This window comes from Alligator sinensis, unplaced genomic scaffold, assembly GCF_000455745.1.
Source record: "Alligator sinensis unplaced genomic scaffold, ASM45574v1 scaffold983_1, whole genome shotgun sequence".
In the NCBI taxonomy this organism is placed as follows: Eukaryota; Metazoa; Chordata; order Crocodylia; family Alligatoridae; genus Alligator; species Alligator sinensis.
In genome coordinates, this window is record NW_005842015.1 from 2381552 (window position 1) to 2403798 (window position 22247).

At 43.3% G+C, this 22247-nt stretch overlaps 1 protein-coding gene across 6 annotated transcripts in view; it reads right to left on the minus strand.

The window, feature by feature from the left end:
* Window positions 1-22247, minus strand: part of KCNQ1 (potassium voltage-gated channel subfamily Q member 1) — a 587589-nt gene that overhangs the window by 520177 nt on the left and 45165 nt on the right. For 5 of the 6 annotated variants that reach the window (XM_025202133.1, XM_025202129.1, XM_025202132.1 and 2 more), the window contains exon 2: window positions 17511-17587. The exons of the other annotated variant lie outside the window; for it this stretch is intronic. In XM_025202133.1, coding sequence (XP_025057918.1) covers window positions 17511-17551 — 41 coding nt within the window. In that variant the 5' untranslated portion in view covers window positions 17552-17587. The remainder of the gene's footprint in view (window positions 1-17510; window positions 17588-22247) is intronic. 6 annotated transcript variants of the gene reach the window in all.

A 22247-nucleotide genomic window follows, 5' to 3' on the forward strand; every position in this document is an offset into this window, starting at 1 on the left:
ACTTGGCCTGTGTGCCACGAGCTTTCAAATATTCCCGCCAGTGGCTCTGCAATGATGTCGGCCAGTGCCTTTAGCACCCTCGGATGGAGCTCATCCGGGCCTGCCGACTTAAAGGCATCCAGTTCTTCCAAGTGACTCTGCACCTTCTCAGGGTCTACGCATGGAAGTCTGGCGCCTTGCTGTTGCCTCTCTACAACCCCAGTGAGAGACTTGTCGTGCCCTTCTCTTAGGAACACTGAGGCAAAGAACTCGTTGAGGAGTTCAGCCTTGTCCCCTCTGTCCGTCACCAATTGTTTCTGCCCATTTAGCAGGGGTCCTATTCCTCCCTGGGCCTTCCTTTTACTCCCTATATATCTAAAAAACAATTTCTTGTTGTCTTTTACTTGGGTTGCCATCCTCAGCTCCATGGTAGCTTTGGCCCGTCTAACTGCCTCCCTACAAGAACGAGCAGAGGAGGTATATTCGTCTTTGGTGATCTCTCCCTGTTTCCACTTTTTATGTGCTCCCCTTTTGGCCCTTAGGCTGCCCTGGATTTCTGTGGTCAGCCAGGGAAGCCTCCTGGCCCCTTTCCCTCTTTTACCTCGCACGGGGATCGTCTTGCTTTGTGCCCGAAGGATCGTTTCCTTAAGGCACAGCCACCCTTCTTGGGCTCCCATCACTTCAAAACTCCTACTCTGCAGTGCGTCCTTGACTAATCGCCTGAGTTCATTGAGAACAGCTTTCCTAAAGTCTAGCACTTTCATCCTACTAGTTACCTTACCCACTCGACGCCTTATGGTGAATTCTATTATTAGGTGATCACTGTCCCCCAGATGGCTACCGATCTGTAGGTCCCCTACCACGTAGGGCCATTTTGGCCAGGCGCAGAGGGGGTGGCAACGGCTGCACACATGGAGGGGAACGGGGTAGGGGTATAGAGGCTGCACACGGAGCGGTTGCAGTGGGGGGGGGTGGTGGCAGTGGCTGCCTTGTGCGATCTTTCTCCCCCGCTGCCCCACCTGCATCCAGCTGGATAACAGGGATTTTACTGTATTTGAATCCTGCATCTATATGAGGTAAGGAGAAGAAGAGGAGGAGCCATTTGGAATAGATAACCCTCGAGATCCCCTTCCATGTCATATTTGTATGATTTGAGGTATAATTTTCAAAGTTATACTTTTAAAGAAGCCTTGAATTACATTTCCAAGTGCTAGTCATTATAAGCTTATTGAAACTAGAGAGCTTTTTTGTTTCTTCAACCAGAGGCATACATGAGCACTTTTGCATCCTGGGTGGCAGTGGCTGATATCTTTGTGCCCTGCCCTTCCCCAACTCAGCACCCAGGACTGGTGCGTCAGTCACCCCCTGCTTAGCTGTACTGCCTTTTCCATGTTTCTACAATACATCTGAAAGAGGCACAGATTCTACAACATTCCTGAGGGAGTTGTGAATATAGGGCCAGACTGGGATGCCTCTTCTTCTCTTGATTTACACCTTAATCTATAACAGGGGTGGGCAATTATTTGAACCGGAGGGCCACTCAAACAGTTTTGGTGAGCTGTCAAGGACTAGATCAGCAACCATGGTCCCACCAGGTCAGCACTCCTCCTTCCCCCACCAACAGCGCACCAAAACTCCCTATGTGGCTCTGCTCCCCACTGGGCCAGGCAGCTGAGATGGGGCTGCAGGCGGGTGGAGAATGGCATTCAGAAGTGGGATGGGCAAGCAGGGCTGATGCTGGGATCATGGGGCGGTAACAGCATGGTAACAGGGCCCAGGGCAGAGTCACAATCTGCTCCCCACATGCCCCTGCGACAGAAGCTGGTTCTGCAGGAAGGGTCGTGTGGGGAGCAGATCAAGGCTCTGCCCTGTGCCCCAGCCCTGCACTGTCACAGCCCTGCAATCCCAGAGTCTCCAAGGAGACTGGCTGGGACCTACACACACAGGGCATGTAGCCAGGCAGACGGAATGGGGCCACAGGTGGGTGAGATGCAATGTGTAGGAGTGGGAGGGGTGGGGGGGTGGGGCAGTGACAGCATGAGGCCAGGGCCTGAGGTAGAGCTGTAATCTGCTTCCCGTACACCCCTGCCCACAGAACTGGGCCCGGGCCCCAGCCCTACAATATCACCGCCCCATGATCCTGGCCCATGAACCCAGCCCCTCCCATCCTGCTCCTGGACACTGCTCCCTGCTTGCCCAAGGCCCCGTCCCATTCACCCAGCCATGCACCCTGCCCACATGAGTCCTGCCCCCCGTGGTTGGTGCAGGGTGGATGGGCCAGGGTGCCTGGGCAGCAGGGCTGGGTCCAGCAACAGTAGCTGGAGGGAGCCACTGCCACTGGGGCTGTCAGGAAGTGAGTCCGGCCACTATGCCACCCCAGCCCTGCAGTGTGCATGGAGTTGTCAGGACCAGCTGCACACTCTGTGACCTGGTCTGCCCCCCACACTTCAGCCAGGTGGGACCATGGGATATGCCACGAGACATAAAAAATTCCTTTGTGGGCTGTATTTTGCCCACTCCTTATCTATAACTTTTAAGTCAATGGGTCTACCTGGGGCGGAAGGAGCTACTTGTTCTAAGAGTTTCACAACCTGAGGACAGTCATGAGTATTACTCTCAGATTGGCATACCTGATCTTGTGGATACATAGTGATAAAACGTTGGAGAAATCAATGATGTCCAAACACAGCAATAGAAGAATCAGCATGTTGCTTAGGAAACTGTCTTTGAGTGACATTACTTAACCAGTAGGAATCACTGAAATGGCACCCATACTAGTAGGTAGTAATATTTCCCTATGCAATGTCACCTTTTTCTTTGTAAGTAAAGGCTTTGTTCTATCCTGGAAACCCTTGGCAACAGGCTTGGAAAAAATCACAAAGTCAATAACGTTCACATGTTCAGGACACAAATGACAAAATTCTATTCATAATCTCATTTAGTTCTGTTCTACTATATGCTGTAAGAAATGTCTTTGAACCTTTGTCTTAGTGAGTTCCCGCTCTCTGTGATCTCTATACCTTTGCCACAAACGCAGACGTTTTGAACAACAGTAACTGAGAAAACAGTTTTAGACTATGATTGTTTATGTATTTCAGGTCACCGTGAGGCATGGTGCCATCCATAGGGAGTGCTCCCAGCTTTAAAAAGCCAACATTATTAAAAAATTCCAAGAACATGCACCTATGATGCATACAATCAGCTTAACCTTGACTATGCTAGAACCTTCACTATCACAAACAGTTAAAAATGAGTGGTGGATGGAGTTCACAGAAATTTCAATGAGGGAAACAGAAGTGCAGTGGTGATAAGAGGACAGACAAACCCAACGCAAAATAATTATCTTGCAAACGTGAGTCATGTGTCTTAATGTCTTGCTCTCTCAGTGAATAATTCTTTCTACACTGTGAAAGAAAATCAGATCATTGTGCAATTTCTTAATAAGTCTTATGCCCTGGCTATTTATGCTGTGAGTTATAACTATAGTTCCAGAGATGGTGGTAAAAAAATAAGTAACACCATTTTCTTTGACAGATTGTATAGCATAGATTTATACAACACTGGCATTCTTCAGTTGAAATAGAAGAGTAATTGTTTTCATTTTATTTTATGCCTCCCTAACTTTGAGCCTAGAGAACTCCTGGAATTAATACTAATGGAAGTTGCAACAGGGCAAAAAATAATATTTGATGCTGCTTGCAGATGTTAAAAAAACAAAACTAAACACACTTCACTGGAAGGAGTAGCGTGTTACTTCAACCTGGCTCTGCAGCATCTGTAAAGGATGGGCACTTCAGCGGAGCTTTTTGGCACTTCTAGCTAAAGCTGATTCAATCAGCTATTAGATATAAGTGCCAAAAAAGCCCCACTAAAGCACCCAATTTATACAGACATTGGGTGAGCCAGGCTGAAGTAACATACCGCCTCTTCTGGGCATGTGTGGGGCTTGGCATGGGATCTCACCAAGTTTAAAGTAAAGCATTGGGGTTTTTTTAGAGGTTTTTTTTTTTATGACTGCAAACATCCTGAGTGGCAACATCAGGGAAAATATCAATAATGTAGTGTCCCTAAAATGGATTTGTAAAAGACTTAAATATTTCCTTTTTCCAATAGAAAGCCTCTTTACATGAAGCAACAGCCCCTAAGCATTCAAAGTGTTACATGGAGGTTGTGGCCCCAGTCCAGGAAATACATAATTTGTGCTTAAGTCCCATTTATGTCACCTAGATTTAAGCACAAGCTTAATAATGATTTCTAGATTAGGGATGATTTCTGAAACATGCCCTGAGTTATGTGGGTCTTCCATTCAGCTGTTGGAAATCACACATCTAAAAACTTTTCAGTATCTTGTGAGCCTGAATTCTGTCACGCTTATCTGAGAATATATCGCTGTTTAAAAGGAAGTAGTATATATAACTCACTTAGCAACAATTAAAGAGGTAGGTGTTGTACACAAAGGTGCATCTACATGTGTGTTTTACTGCAGAAGTTGACTAATTCACTCTGCAGTAAAATGTCACCATCCACACGTGAGCCAGTATTACAGTACTGTAAATTAACTCCACTGTAAGATAGTATTGTCAGGGACAGTACTATCTTATGGTGAGTAATTAACCGCAATCAAATGCTCATGTGGACAGTGACAGCCAGGCAAATAGCATCCGGCCAGCCCAGCCAGCCCCTCTGCCACCAGAGCCCAGAACCCAGAGCTGATCACCACCCCACTGCCAGCCTAGGGCTGCTCTATCCTGACTCTGATTGTTGTGGTCCAAGATGCATGGGTAGACACTGTGCCCAGGAGCTGTTAATTCCATTGTGAACTGCTCCAGAGTTTATTGCATTGCTTTAACAGCATATGTAGATGCACACAAAGAGAAGAAGTGGGAATGGTTAGCTTCAACTAGTTCATCACTGAACTATACCCATCATTTGGGAACACACAAAAAACTACATCAGAGTTAATTTATGTTCATTCCAAACCCATGTGTCACTGGCAGCTTTCAAATGAACAAAATGCAGTAGCTTTTTCCAAGTGATTCAGATGAGTGAGATCTGCTATAGTCGACATATTCCAGCAGAGGGCTCCAAAGCAGCAGTAGGAATAGTGACTCGCTCAACCACCAGTAAAACGAGTGTCACTAACTTAATGAACTTTAATATAGCTAGAATAAATTAGGAGTCCCTTGCTAAATCATCCAAGTATCAAGTCTGACCATTGCATGCTAGTAGGTATCCTAGCTTTCAGGAAGGGAATGAAAGGTTTTGGTATACTACTGACCAGGAGGAAATATTTAAAACTAGAACGGGTTAATAATACACATGGACATGTTATAAAAGCAACGGTCTTTTAAATTTAGACATTTCATGTTTAAATTTTCTGGGATTTTTTCATCTTCTCTGATCGTCTTTTGTTACAGGATAGAAAAAAAAAAAGATAGGAAAAAAAGAAGAAAGGGGAACAGGGGAGCTTTTTCTTTTCCTTCAGAAAAGTGAAAGTTTAAAAACAAAGACTAAATTTACAACAAACCAAAAACAAATACCTAATTTAAAAACAATATAAGGGGGGGGGGGGCTATTTCTACACTGAAAAATATTTTAAATGAAAAATTTCAACCAACTTGTACCATTAAATTGTCTATATATACAGTGGAAATCACAGTGCTTCAGTGCTATACAACTTCTTGTATGCTTATCCTATAGTAACTGACAACAAACACCAGTCTTTGTAGATAGTGTTTTCGGCAGACATTCTCCAGCAATAGTGGGTCAGAGACTGCCCAGCATGCATTTCACTAGACAACATCACTCGCACTTTTCTAAGATTAGTCGCATCAAAGTGCATATTAGGGAACTAACAAATACAGCTTATAGCCCTATAAACAATCCAAATGTTAAAGATAACATAATTTGTTCTGCTTAGTAGCTGCTGTGCTCCGCTTCAGCTCGAGTTTGCAACTCTGTTGCGTCAAGGCTTTCCCTATGCTTGATTATTTTAGGGACACCACTACATTAATTACCACAGATGACTACTGGCCCAAGCCAGCCCTTCTAAGTGTTCAAGGAGGACTTTTTGGCCAAACATTTGCTCTGCTGATTAATGAAGCAGCTGTCTAAGGAAATAAATAGATGAAAGACTTTTTATAACAACATTTTGAATTTTTCAGTTTCTTAAAAAATGAACACAGGGCAGACAACAGCAGATAATAAACAGAATTGTTTATTTCATTACCCATATATCTCTTATGCAGACAAGTCTGTCATACAGGTTAATAAGAACATTAGACAGTAGCCAATGCAGCACTGAACCAGGTAAAAATGTTGTTTATACAAAACTTTTGGAGAGTATTGGAAAACTTTTTTAAAAGTTTACTCAATATGGAGTAGTCCATCTCTGTTTATATTACAGCTACCAGAAGTAGGATTAGTTGTTACAACAGCATGACAGGGCTACATTAGAGGATTTTGTTCCCACAATTCCCAACCAAATTGATGGTCAACAAAAGTGGAATCCTATTCAAAAAGCACCCTTACATCTCTGAACTGTACAACAGAATTGATCTGGAATGTAGATGTGTTTAATGATTGTGGAACCCTTCAAGCCAATGTAAATTGGGGAATGTTCATCCTTTCCATGGTCCACATTCCTTGCAGAAGAGATTAGGTTTTCTTTAGGATGACTGTATTCATGGACTAGTCTTAAAATCTATGCATCCACCTTGCTTCTCCCCCTAAGTCACCATGCCTAACCTTATTTTTCTTTATCTGAAATGAAAACATCCTGTCATTTACCAGCTGATATCTAACAAATTAACATCTAAACAGTCTCTTAGGGCATCTATACATGTGCTCTGGGTTTGGGGGTGGAGGGGCAGTTTAATTAAAGTGGCTCTGGGAGCCACTCTAATTAAAGTGCCCACAGCGTCACTTGTATTCAGCATCCCGCACTTCAAAATGGCAGTTGGAGCACTTTAACTAAAGCTTGTTTGATAAGCTTTAGTTGAAGTGCCCCCATTGTCATTTTGAAATGTGGGGATGCTGAATGCATGCAACGCAGAGACTGCTGAAGTGCACTAATTAGCACGCTCCAGCAGACTCAATTAATTGAGTCTGCTCTGATGCATGATAATTAGCACGCATCAGAGAAGAGGTTTATCATGTGTATACGTGCCCTCAGTGTAAGAAGACTGTTCATCTAGGCTACTATGCTAAGGCTGTCAGTCAAAAAATACTTGAGAAAACTAACTGTGAAAAATCTATTTATAACTTATACCTTTCTCTTTAGGTCACGGGCTTCAAAGAGTTTAGGTTTATCAAAAAGGTTTTGTTGTTGTAACTTATGATCAACCAAAGCAAAAGCATGTAAGGGGGGTTAAAAGCCAACTTTATAAGTTCAGTCTCTTTCCAGGAGCTCAGGGTAATTTTTTGCCAGAATTTTCAGTCATTGTGAACCAATCCAAAATTAATTAAATTATTCCATAGGTAAAATAAAGACTTGCTGCTGTTCCAAAGCATCTTCTACACACGAGTCATTTGAACAAACATTGTTTCACAATACCCCAGTGACGTAGGTAACAATCATAATTTGCACTTTATAGGTTAAGTGACCTGCCCAAAGTTGCACAGGAAATATGATGCCTATTTGGGAGTAGGACCTTGATTCCCCACCCGAGGTTCACATAAGACAACCTTTCCTCCCATATAGCCCAGGAATGTAACAACTTCTGGTGCCAGGAAACTTCCTCAAGCACATTTCTCAAGGGTACATCATGCTTCCTCTAAGGAATCTGAATAGAATGTACCTCATTATCCAAGGCTAGATCTACCTTGGCTTGGGAGAGGTTGTCCAGCATTCCCAATTCCTCCTTTGGCCACAGTATTGAGGACACCTGAAGTCCATAGTCATGACCCTTCCAACTGGGTAAACAGGCAAGACTGGTGTAGCACCTGCCACACAGACAACAAGGCCAGAATTTCTATTTTCACCAAGTGGAGAGACAAATTATAAATAAATAGTAGGCACTTTCAGGGATGTGCCTACACAACAGTTTAACTGAACATAATTGTGATGAGTAATATAATGATAATGTCCATATTTCTCAATTAAGCTCCATGGAAACTTGGATCAGAAGAGCTAGAATCAGAAAAAGATAGCTGCAAAGCAAAGGTTTCTGGTAACCATGCACAAGAGATGCTTCCAGCAGAACACCGAAAATCCTTGTGGAGGACAGCAGTCCCAGTCTTAATGTGAAGAGTATATGTCGTAACCCAGAAGGCTTGATTAAATGAGGCTGCCAGAGAAGGGGTACCATGGGCTATCTTGCTTCTACAATTCCCCGATGAACAGAGCTCTAACCTGCACCATCATCAGCCAACTTCTCTACAGTCATTTCTAATAATTTATGTGCAATTCAAGATGATAATCTTGGACCAAAAATCATTAAAGGAACATGGCTGGTATCCCAGAAACTTGAGCAACTATATCTCCCTAGTGCTTTGCTGTAGCTGTTGTTTATTATCTGCAATATCACAGCACTTAAGGGACCCACTGATGGACCAGGACCCAATGGTGTACAACCACAAGGGGAGACTCTGCCCCCAAAAGCTTAGAGAAGTGATTCTCAAATAAGATGCCATGACATCCTTATAAGAGTGCTGTGGGATGCCACATAGTATTAGCAGCTAGGTATGCAAATACCTACATATGATTCATAAGCTAAATCTGGAGATTTCAATCACCTACCCCTAATGATTGCCAAGAGTTTTTTTCTGGCTCATGGAAAAGGTAGGGCTGAGGAATGTTCTGAAGAAGGATACTAAGTATTTTGTGGATCTCTCTGGTGAACTAGTCCCAAGAGTGAAAGGCAGTGTGAGGTAAAGCATGAAGGAACTGTTTTTAAAATGTAACCAGGGGGCAGTGGAGACTGGTATCATGTGCTATTTGGAGGAGGCAAGAGCTGACTTGCTGATATTGAAGGAAAGATCACAGATAGAAAAAGGGATAAGCCATGAAGGATCTTGAAAATGGGAACAATTAATTCATGATTAATACAGTAGGGAGACGTGGTTAAGGCAACTAGCTAACAAAATTATTCTTACCACTATGCTTGGAATAGATGAGAGAGGAGAAACACTACATCTGTCAAAGCCAGAAAAAAAATTCTATGCAGAAAAAAAATATGCAATACTTAAACATAGGCTAGATGTGATGACCTAGATAGGATGGTTGAAGGTAAAGATGGGAGTTTCTGGCTTGAAGAATAGGCAGGATGGTGTTGCCCACAGTGATACGGAGAGAGAGGTAGAAGGGAGATCAGTTCATTCTCTCACTAGCAGTCCCTTCAATTAAACTAGATAAGTACTGGTCTCTGGTTGTTCTTAGCAAGACCTTTCAGTTATCTTGTAAATCATACAGATGTTCATGACTTTTGTTGCACTTGGGGTTTGTTGTTTTGTTTTAACTTGCAGCCTCTGCAAAAAAGCCCATCATTTTGTTGCTGATGGTGGAGGGGTGGTATATACTTATTTATATACAGAGTGAAGAAACCACTCCATTGAAGAAAGCATACAGGTGACCATGGGCAGATCCATCCATGACTGCAGCAAGGAGGGGTATGGCTGGAGTATCTTTGCCATGACCCTGGATGATAACCAGCTCTCCGAGTTCACCAGTACAACAGTTGAACAATTGCTGGAGCTCCACATGTGAGCTCTGAGCTCACCAGCCGGTTGACACAAGGTCTGGCCGGAGCCCCTGGTTTTGCACGACTCCAGAGTCCAGTAGGTGAATGTCACTACTGTTTGTCTCCCCTTCCCACCCCACCCCTTGAATTCAGCAGCAAGGGAAAAGAGATGAATGATGCTGGTGCTCAGCCTTTATTTCATGCAGCTCTAGAGGCCAGGGGGCGAGTACTACTGCCACTCATCCCCTTTTCCCCGCTACTGAATTCAGTGGGAGCAGGGGAGGAGGCTGGGGAAGTACAAACAGGGGTGGTGTTCATTTGCTGGCCTCCAGAGCTGTGTGAAAGCAGCGGTTCCAGCCAGGGTCTGTGACAATCAGCTGATGAAGTCAGAGCTCATGGTTCATAAGGAGATCCAGTAGGAGCTGAGCTGACATGCCAGTGAGCTCAGAGAGTTTGCTGCACAAGTGTCACACAGCCATAGGGGAGTGTGATTGCATTTCTGTGGCTCTCACCCCCAGATCCAGCCCTGCAAAGAACCCACCCCTGCAGATCACCCTCACCCCCTCACCTATTAAACTCCAGAGTAGAATAGATTCTTATGCAAGCTTTCTGCCCTGGGTGAATTTCAAATATATTTATTAAGAGTGATCTGTACATAGTTTAAAAAAATATGAAGTCAATCATCTCAAGGAGTCCCTGATAGATATATTTTTTTTGGTCCTTGTGACAAAATGGTAAATAGCAGAACACTACAGCTAGGGACAGACATTCAAAAAGCCTGATCCTGAATTGATTCAATCTTTGCAGGTTAGTATAACCTGGCTAGGCTAAATCACTTTGTAACTGCTAAGACATCCCTTCTGGACTGAAAAATTTCAGGCACATGCCTATAGTGGCTCAGACTAGAACCCAGGGACACTAAAGCAGCCCTCTCTTACTTCCACAGTGCTGAGCTGAGGGGAGCATGGCCAGGCCCCGGCAGGATGCTCTGATTATTCCCCACCCCACCCCCAAAGCAGCCCAGCAGGAAATGTTTATCACCCCTAACTCAGTGTTTATCAATCCATTAAGAAAACAATGCCTCTCTCTATTAACTAATGGAGCTCTTTTTAAACAGCTCTTCCAAGGAAGGAGATTAAGCTACCTGTTGATTAGCTCCAAAAAGCCTGTCTGCCTTTGTCTCTCCCACAGCACAGACTGTAGCCAGAATGTGGTCTGCTAGTTAATGCTGAGGTGTCTGTGTAAGGCAGAGGGGTGTGGGGGAATAATCCCTTTTTAGCAGGGAGAAGCTGTGCAGATGCTCTGTGCTTGCAAGTTTCTGCCAGAGATGCAGCGAGGGAGCAGAGGGGAAGGGCCAGCCCTGCTGTGGAGCAGAGTCACGTGCAGCCCAGAGAGCATGCCGGGATGCTGGGAAACTCTGGTTTATCTTAAATCAGCAAGGACTCTGGGGCAGACATTGCATAAACTGGTTTGACCCATATCAGTTAAGTCTGATAGTACATTCAACCAGATTTATCTTAAACCAGTTTCAGCCATTTTCAAACTGGTTTATGTGCACTGAATATCTGTTCTGTTACACGTTTAAACCAGTTTCTGATCACTTAAACAGTTTATGTGCAATACCTGTCCCTAGCCCAGATGTGGGTGAGGTTTGTCTACTAAGTCATTCAGATATCCAATGCTTGAAACCACTGCAGACATGCAGAGTGCTGCATGTTCTGAAGCTAAGTCCGGTACAATGCACTTGGAGGTAATCTAAGAGGCTAGGGGTAAATATAAAAAATATAGGCAGAAGGAGGGCCACTAACATGCTACAGGAAAACTGCAAGAACAAAGTTTACATTCATGTACTGCTATAGGAATTGGTAATAAAATCAAACCCTAGGTACAGGTAAATTTGGGCTTTATCACTATGTTCAGACCAAAGTAGGTGTGCCACCTTTCATGGGCTTTTATATATCATTCCACATCTATAAAACACCATTCAATACAAACACCAACTAATTCACCGCAAATCTTGTCTTAACTCTGGATTGGGTCATAGAGGTTAGATGAGGCATGTGTTAGAGCAGGTGCTGGCAACATTTTTGGGCAGAGTGCCAAAAACACCCACAACCTCGATTTGTAAGATGTTGGTGTGCCAGAGGCAGATGGCAGGGCACCCACCAGGGTCCCAACCCTTGGTGTAGCAGTGCAGCCCCAGCACTTTCCCCAAGGTGTGCATGCCAAGCAAAATGTCTACCCCTGTTAGAGGATGGAAAGAGAAGGCAACTGTAAAGATGTTAATAAAACCTGTTCCCTCCCCTATCAATTATCTACTACCTTTTTTCTTTTCTTACCTCTTTATCAATATTCATTCATGCAATGCTAAGCACCGTCTTGCCACACTTTTTAGGGTGCCTGTAGAAATATCAGAGCAGCAGAAGTATCAGAGCAGCGTGTCAGAGCAGACAAGTCTGTTAGAGAGTGCTAATTAGCACACTCCAGAAGCCTCCCCGTCTCATGTATCAGAGCCCCCATGCTTCAAAATGGCTGTGGGGGCACTCTAAAGCTTGTTCAGCAAGCTTTAGTTAAAACACCACCACCGCCATTTTGAAGTGTGGGGCTGCTGATACATAAGACTCTGCGGGCGCTTTAATTAGAGTGGGTCTTGGAGTATCCCCACCCCCAGAGCACATGTAAAAGACACCCTTAGAGCCCAGCTCCATGAGCAGAGATCCCAAACCTGTTTTAAGTGCTTAGTAGGACACTGCTCTCCTCTCTTGTGCTTTCATTTCTTATCCCCATGAATTTTGCATTCCCTTCTATGCTTTGGCCCGTCTTCACCAGAAGAGTAAAGGATGCCTCATTCTAATCTTCTCCATAGCCTTGCACTTGAGGCAGGTCTCCTATTTCTGAGCATTTTAACCACTTGGCTATTATATAAGAAATAGGGAACTTTAGGCACTTGAATAAACTTTCTGGTACAAATGTAGACACTGAGGCTGGATCCAGATGTGCAAGCACGTGCAGTTTGTGGCACCGCAAACCTCTGTGTGGCACCACGAACCCCACACATTGCACATTAAACCATGCACAGTGCTGCTAATTTTCAATGCCAGGACAAAAATTGCTACTGGGATTTCCCAGTAACAAAAAAAAAACCCTGAAGAAAAAAGCGGTATGAAGCACACCAAGGCAGTGTGCACTGGGAGATATGTGGAGATGGGGGAGCAGGCAGCCCAGGCTCTACAGAGCCCTAAAACTGAGGCACCCTGCAGCCAGCCGCTCCCCAACTGACTAGGGTACAGTGTGTCTCAGGACGGGGAGTAGGTAGACTTGGGCTGGCTGCTCCCCTGCCTTCACGTGCCTCAGCATGGGGGATCCACTGCAGAGCCCCCACACTGAGGCACGTGAAGCCCCTGTGCTGAGGAACACTGTTCCCCCAGCCAGCTGCAGACCAGCTGGCTGAGGTGCAGTGCACCTCAGTGTGGGGGCTCCACACTGCATGAAGAAGGAGGACCCTGGGCTGCCTGCTCCCCCATCTCTACGTGCCACTCCCCAGCTTGCCAGGGCACAGGTTGCCTCAGTGCAAGGGCTGCCTGAAACAGCCTGGGCCCCAACACATGGAGCAGCAGGATCATGTCCCACTGCAAAGCACGCAAGCAGGGGTGTGCACTTCAGTACAAAGTAACAGCACAAATCTGTGCCACTACTATTTGTGCTGCTACAAATGCACACCCCTGCTCATGCGGATGCGGCCTGAGAAGCTATAGTTGTCAAAGGGCCCTTCTATACATTCACATTGAAGTCACATTAACCAGCAATAGACTTGTTACACATTTTAATGCACTACATTTTCAGCTGGTTGGCTCTCTTTATAGCTGTATAGTTATTTGTATAGTGTAATTATTATTCTGCAGGTGTGGCTAGTCTAAATTTATTGCAAGATTAACCAGTTAATTGTGTGATAATTACTTTGCACTTGTGGCCAGTCTAAATTTATTCCATGATTAACTAGTTAATAGCATAATAAATGTAATGTGTAGCAGGGGCCAAAGTGCTCCTATACACATGCAGGGAGGCTGCTCCAACAAGCTGTAATTACAGCGTATTGGAGCAGACTCAATTAATCAAGTTTGCTGAAGTGTGGTAATTACTGCATTCCAGCAGACTCCAGCATCACGTCTATCAGCATCCCCATGCTGAAAAATGGCAATTAAAGCGTCCTCCCTCTCCCCACAGCCACCTCCTGGAACACATCTATAAATGCCCAAAGTGGTTTTTTTGTGGATTGCTCATTTCAGTGGAGATGGCTTAATTGTTGCAACTTAAGCACTTGTGTCTCTTTTTGGCTCTCTTCAGGTTATGAGAGCCTTACTTATGTTGAGTAGCATCCTATTCTAAAAAGTGGCCTCGGTGAAGCCAAAGGGTGTATTAGAGGTCAGTAGTGCTTTTCAGTACAATTAAGGGCAATAACCTTTATTGTATACGCTTTTTCCAATCCCGTTTTTAAGATGGTCAATACATTCTGCTGTTGTAGTATTAACAAAAAAATCCAAACATGAGATACCTCTAAAATTGTACTTCAACTAATTTTACAAAGTCTTTTCCAGCCCATGCTCAAAATCCAAATGGAACCTTTTCATACTGTTGTAAGCTGCTGGGAATGTCAGCTTATGGTACTTCAGATGCAGTGATTCTCATCAATGGGGCTTCACCGTTTGCTGTTAAACCATAAACACTTTCAGCATCGTGATTATACCTAACAAATATTATCAGGTTGCACTTACCCATTCTACAGTGTGTGTGTGTGTGTGTGTGTGTGTGTGTGTGTGTGTGTGTGTGTGTGTGTGTGTGTTGGGGGGGGGGGTTAAATGCATTAACTACCAAGTGCTTTCTTAAAGTAACCTTAACGATGTGATTATGTCAGACCAATGTGCATTCTATGTTACCTTCTATTATACTGCTTTACTTTAAAGGTCTGAATACTACTTAACATCAGGCATATATCAGATTTACTAAAGAATGGGCTAACAACTGTTTTCTACCATCCAAACCCTACGACAAAATTTGTTGTTAGCATTGGTATCCAAGTTAATATTCTGTAAAGCACTTATCTTTTATTATCCGTGTACACTGCAAAATTGTAAACAAATTTGGTTTACAATGGGGTAAAAAACTTAAGTGAGCCACGAAGTCAAAGTTCTGTTTTGATACTTCCAGTGTCTCCTGGTTTGAGCTGGATCAGAAATGCCACAAGATGGGTTGTTCTCATGGTCATGTTATACATTCACGTCTGATCAGAACTGAGAGCAACTTTGATCTGGTTCGTGCATTTCCTAAATATGTTTTTCCACCCACAATTTGTGATTTTTCAGTTAGGCATCTTTTCTGGGCTTGACACAAAATAAGTACCTGAAGCTCTAGCATACAAGTGCTCTGACGTTGGAGGGGGAGAAGGGGGGCAGTGCAATGCTTTAATTAGAGTGGCTCCAAGAGCCACTCTAAAAAACTGCAGCTTAATTCAAGTGCCCCCGCCACCATTTTTAATCATGGGGATTGCTGATACATGAGACAAGGGAGGCTGCTAGAGCACAGTAATTACCATGCTCCAGCAGACTCGAACAATTACAGTGTGTCCAAGCAGCTTCCATGTTTGTGTACAGGCACACTGCTTTTCTGCTGATTGAGATCCCTCCCAGTGCAGTCGAATGTGAGACTTCTTTCAGGCAGGCTTTGCAACCCACGTGGTTATGATTTAAACCACTACATCAGCTAACAGGCTGTATGCATGCATCAAATAAAGGCATTGATGTTATGATCTTCATCTGTATACTACCTATATAAATAATGCTTTGCAAAGTGATGGATTTCATGAAAAGCAACAGGAAGAATATGAAGTGACTACAGTGTCACTGATTAACTGATTCTCTTGTACTTAAAATCTTTTGTTTTAATTTTAATCCATCTCATTTAGATTTGAGAATTATTTGTGAAGCCATAAAATCCTGTCACACAGAAGAACAAAAGTTTTAAAACAAACTTCTCCAGGTGGGAACTTTCTTTGCCAAGTACTCTATACGTTATAATAATCTATAAATAAAACATCTCCACCACTTGAATTTTAAATTATCTTAAAGAGCCCTGCTAGAAAAAACAGCTGTACAAGGTGGGGCCATGGAAACAAAGTCCTGATCATAAATCAAACCAACCAGAAAGAAAATGCCACTGGAAAAGAAATGGGATACCACTGTGGAGGCAAACAGGTTCTCGCTTGGAGAAGTAAACAGATTCTTGTTTGCAGAAAACTGAAGCATACTTTAAAGTAATATCGACCCTGCTGTTTGCTCTCTATCCTTCTGGGAGGAGAACAAGATACCCTCTGGTTCTTAGGGTAATGTCACATGAAACATTAAGACATCCAATACATGGACATTAATTTAGTCTAGGAATATTCTGTGTTGGGGAGTTGAATACCATGCCTATCATTTATGTCCACAAGAGGCTTATTGAAAGGTGACTGGCCAGGAACTATTAGCAACAAGTTATCCATTAGGGCTGTGCAAAGCTTCGGTCTCCAATTCAGTTCAGAGGAGATTCGGCCCGATTTGGTTGCTGAATCTCCGAATCCAAATCGAATCAGGAGACCCATTAATCTCTCCTAATTGAATTGGAAGCTTCTGACTTGATTCCGAGAGATTCAATGATTTGGCCATAGACACCGCCTTATATGTTTTTTCTACGTACCTCAAGGTACCAAGTGCAGCTCATGAACACTGAGATGGTGCGGTGGATGGACATCCCACAGGAGTGCGGGAGAGGTCCCCTGCGCACTAAGCGGTGGATCTGGAAGCGGACCAGAAGTACTTCCAGTCTACTTCCAGGTCCACAGTGGAGCGCGTGGGGGACCCCCGCGCTCCCTGGCTCGGAAACGGATGCCTCCTGGGTCTGGGGGGGGCACCTGGGGTCCACCCACAGCTAATTGCTGAGCTGGGAGAGTGCAGGGGGGTCCCCTGCGCACTCAGCAGTGGACCTGGAAGCAGACAAGAAGTACTTCCGGTCCACTTCTGGGTCTGCCACTGAGTGCAAGGGGAACCCCCCCAACCCTGCACTCCCATGGGATGCTCCATCCACCCCCCATCTCAGCATTCATGAGCTGTACCCGGTACCTCGAGGCATGCAGAAAAAACTTATAAAGCTGTGTCTATGGCTGAATCACTGATTCTCCAAATCAGAATCGAATCTTCAGATTTGGCCAAATTGAATTGGGACAGTGATCCAAATCAGCAAATCAAATCACTGTCCCCCAAATCAGGCTGAATCCAAATCACCTGCTTTACACACCACTATTATTCATCTATTTTCTAAAGTTGAAAAATCACTTGACATTTTTTAGCAAGCATCTTTAAGAAGACCAGTAAGAGGGACAGTGACACCTGATTCAGTACTTTGCAGAAATAAAGGCTTTTTTTTGTGGCTTTTTTAAAAAACTAAGCCTTAACTAATACAAAAAATAAAGCTATAGTCAACCTCCCGCCCCACACACACACACACACTTTATGCATATGTGATTGGGACAGGGAATTAAAGACTCCTGCTTCCATTTCCTGACTTGAGGCACAGCCTCTGGTATGAGAAGTACTACTCCAAATGTAAGACTATAGCTATGCAGTGATATAGGTGCTGCCCATTCTATGTAAGAATAATAAGCCAGAACCCACAAAAATCATAAGATTTCTTTTCTCTTCTTTTTTTTTTTTAAATCATAAGCAATGGGTCCTTTAGTTAGCTCCTGGATTTTGAGCCTGTAGGGGGCACCTGGGTTATAATTTAAAAGTATAAACAAGAAAGAAAAGCTAGCTCACCCACCTCAAGTCACCAAACCTGGAACTTGAACTCAAATCTCTCATATGGTAAGCAGAAACTCTGCCACACAGCCACCAGTACTGGTATTGAAAGAAAGAAAAGAAATCTGATATTTTTACCTATTAACAGGTCTCTACAACAGAGGTCAGCAAGCTATAGCCTGCAGGCCAGATCCAGCCCACAGGAGTAGGGAATGATATTACAGGGAAGTGGGATACCTTCTCTACCCAACACCATTTATTCCTTTGCTCCATACCATTGACTTCATTTGCAGTGACCAACATCCTTGCTCTGTGCTGAGGGGTCCTTTGCTGCCTCGTGCCGCTGAATAATAGCATCATAGAAAATGAGGGTTGGGAGGGACTTCAGGAGGTCATCTAGTCCAACTCCCTGCTCAAAACAGGACCATCCCCAACTACATCATTCCAGCCAGGGTTTTGTTTAACTGGGCCTTAAAAACTCCAAGGATGGAAATTTCACCACATCTCTAGGTAGCCTGTTCCAGTGCTTCAACACCCTCCTAGTGAGAAAGATTTTCCTAATATTCAATCTAAACCTATCCTGCTGCAACTTGAAACCATTGCTCCTTGTTCTGTCATCTGTTATCACTGAGAACAGTCTAGCTCCATCCTCTTTGGAGCCACCCTTCAGGTAGTTAATGACTGCTATCAAATCCCCCCTCCTTTGCTGAGCGCTGCTTTAGAAGCTTTAAGAATATCATTAAAAAACTGAGGGGCAGTAACACTGTTTGGCATGTCCCTCAGATGGAGAGAAAACACCTTCTTAACTAGGGTTACCAACTCTGACTGAAGCTATTCCAGCTGATTTTTTTCCCCCAACCTAACAATATCATTAACTGTACTGTTCAACCTGTTCACAATATCAATCTCCCAGATTGCTTTCAATAGTACCGGAATTGGCATCAATCTCCCGGTGAGACTCCCGGCCAATCTGGGAGGGTTGGCAATCCTATTCTTAACTGAGATCCTGATTAACATTGCTAATGAAAGAAGTGATGATCCCAACACACTGAGGAACAAAAGAAAGAACAATGGGCCCAATGGAGGAAGGGCAAAAGCCACCACAGCCACACAGGTGCGCTCGCCAGTGGCTCTTGGTCACCTGCCAGCAGCCAAATTCTCTTGTCCCAACCAGTGGGACAACTCTCGGTGTTCTACCTTGCTCTTCTGGATCCCTTTCAAAGCTACAGAAGCTACACGTATTTCTGGGAGGTTTTGTGGTCCGAGTGGCCAGAGGTCTTGCATCAACTTGTTACATAACAGAGGAACTCAGCTGCTATTTGGAAGACAGGGGGAGATGTAATATTGTATTGTGTAACATAGTTTCCCCTGCTGGATGTTTATGTTTCATAGCAAATTATCAGTCAACCATAAGTGTCTGTTTTGTGAATGACAAGTAGGACTAATGAGGTCTTCCATGAGTTTCAAACTAAAGTGTGGGCCCAATGGAACAAGCAAGGCTGACTAACTGAAATGAAAGCAAAGAAATTCTCTCTCAGGAGATTATTTCCTCATTTTGTTTTGCTTCTGACCTCCCATCTCCCCAAATAAGGGCTAGTGGGTTCTCCTCATGTTATTTTTTTTCCCTTCAGTTCATGCCCTATTTGACATCTTACAATGCAGGAAGGATTTGCATTCAGTAAAGGAATCTGGAATGTCCTGTTCTGTGTCAGTAAGTGTAGGACAGTGTGCCAGGTATATTATTTATTCATCCAGCACTCTTGATGCATCACAGTACTTCACAAAACACATAAAAAGAAAAATATTCCTATCTTGCAGAACTTATAGACATAAGAGGAAAGTAACCTGGCACAGGCGAAGAGAATTAGTAAGCACACTGACACAGAGAGGACTCATAGGATAAATAGGCTCTAAAGGGAAGTTCTGAAGAAAAAGAAGAGCAAGGCATGAAGAGGAAGAATCTGCTATGCTCAAAATGTGAGAACGGACTAAGATATAAGGTTTGGAAGGCAAGAAGTGTGTATAGATTCATTGGATTCATTTGACTGTAGGTCTGCCCAGCTACAAACACAACTATGCCATATTTTCTAGTTATAATAAGTTTTCTCTAGCCCAGTTTCTAGCAAGCTTGTGATTTGTGGCATAATCTCAGCATTATCCAGGTCACAGCCTGGTTATGGTATACTGCCAAAGTCCAGCCCTCCCCTCCTCCCCACCCAAAGGGGCCATAGATACAACTGAGCTTCAAAACAGCATACCTTCCTATGCTCCTGGCCTTGCTAAACAGCCAAGAGCACTTACTGTGCCATCAGCCTAGCAATTTTTTTTTTTGGGGGGGGGGGGGGGGGGGGGAAGAGAAGAGTTTTAGTCGCACAGAGTATTTAAATTCTGACAGAGACTACATTACAAGGGAAACATGTCTTCATATACCAACCAGATTTGAAAGAGTTACTTTGTTGCATGCCAAGCTATTTTAAAACTTTTTGCTGCTGCAAAAAGTCCATCTGGCACATTTCACACAATAATAATATGAAAGCATCCTCACTGGTCTCCTTTGGAAGTTCATCCCCAACAGCTGTGCCCATTAAGCCACAATGGTAAAGGGCAAGAAGCCAACAATCAAGCAATCAGGAAAAAGGAAATCCCTTGCATCATACAATTCATTTGCTTGAAACTGTCTGGAAACTGGCTCTTCAGGATATAAAGTTCACAGTACACTTTGCTAAGGATTCACAAGTTTCCAGGTCTTTGACCCAAAATTGCTTGAACATCCTCCTTCAGTCTTATAATACAGAGGAAGGCATAACTGAGAGCAAAAAGGCTTAGACTTTCCCTATACTTCTTGTATTCCCTTTGAAAGAGGGAGGAATGTGCCTTCTTTCCCAACTGCAGTTATTTAATTCCTTTCTGTCAGTAAGAATAAAAACATTTTGTTTTGTTTCTCTGGAAGTCAGTAACAAATGTGGCCCAATACACGGAGAACCAATTAAACCAATAATAAAAGATAAAACAATGGTTACCTCCTTGTACTCAAGGTCACCAGGAAATACAAAAGTAACTGTTATCAGCCAGCACACATTTGGAATAGCTCTGCCATGCCTCGCACAGAACGTGCATTTTGAGCCCTCTGAACTTTTTTAGGATGAACGATGGATGAGGATTTATGGGGGTAAGATGATCCTGCAAAATTTTAGTGATCTTCTCACATGGTTTTATTCACAAAATAGTGACTTCAAGTGTTGCCAGAAGGGAAACCTTGATATAAGCAGAGACAGAACAGCTTCTAAAAAGCTGGTATCAAACTGTTAAAAATAGACCACTTATATTTTTACCCTTTGGATATAAAGCCCAGGAAAATAACAAGAGGAAGACTATGAAGTAATACTTGTGAGTCTTCATGGGGCCTAAAAAAAGTCTGCATTAATTCCTAAAGGAATTATTCACTTGACTCAATAATGGCAATGTTATTTAATATAGGTCCGTCAAAGTGACTGTGTGCTTTGATGATTGAAAAACAAAGGAACTACCATATACAACATGACCCCAAATAAAATACACACCTTGTTTTTGGAAGGCAGAATGTAGGCAACAGCCAACAAAGTAGAAATTGCCAATTTTGAAATAAAGCCATTTAGTGACAAAAAACCCTTAAAAAACCTGAAAAAACTGAACCAGTACAGCCAATGCCATTTGTTAAAACATAAGCACTATTTACAACATATTATTAACAAGTTTTTAGCACAAAGGCATGATGAATTTCAGAAAGGCACTCCATGTCCCTTAGAATTTTTGCATTTGGCATTTGTTGTAAATATATGCCATAGAGGTAGAAGCCTAAAACAGTGCATGGACAGGATTTAAGCAGGTTCTGTGTCCTGCCTTAAGATGTTGCTGTTTGTCTTTTGTAGGAAAACAACATCTGAAGCTCAGGTAACTTCATCGCACACCATTATTTACAATAAAACAGGCACTAAAATACCCCCAGAATGGCTGATCTGTTTGTTTTTTTTAAACTGCTTGTTTCTAAACAAGAGCTGGGCTTACATGATGAGTTAGTTCCACAGGGTGCATCTACATGAGACACTAAAAATGTAGAAGACTAATTCTACTGCACATTAGCATGTCATGGTAAAAGCCTTGCTAATGTGCAATAGAAGTAGTCTACTGCACGTTAGCATCACGTAAAAACATGTGCTTGTGCTACTGCGCAGTAGTGCTGATTACGGTACATTAAGTTGGTACCTGTTATAACAGGTAGTAAACTTAATGTGCTGTAATTACGGCACATTAATGCACATGTAGACGGCCACAGAAACTCCAAGCTTCATGGTTCAGATACTATCAGGCTCCAGCAACCACTGAAATTCGCACTTCATAATCTAAAAAGACCGCACTGAATTTAACTAGTTGTGGCAGACTTTTAGGTTTGCAGATACAAATGAAAAATTACTAAGCACATATTGTCATTCCAGACATAAAACACTCCTGTGTGTGCACTTGCCAAAAACTGTATACACATTTACTCTTCTCAGGTATGTTGATGACACTCAACCACCCAGCTCAGGTAATCATACAAGTGAACACCCCATCCTGTCATCAAGTGCTATTGTTCCCATATAAGACTCTTCCTAATGCTGTTTAAATACACAACAGTACAAACTCTTGACGCAAGCGGCCTTTGTTTCTTCCACAACAGATTTGTAACATTAAATATTTATAGCTTAAAGAGTTAATGTGAAACTCATAACATTGTTTTCCC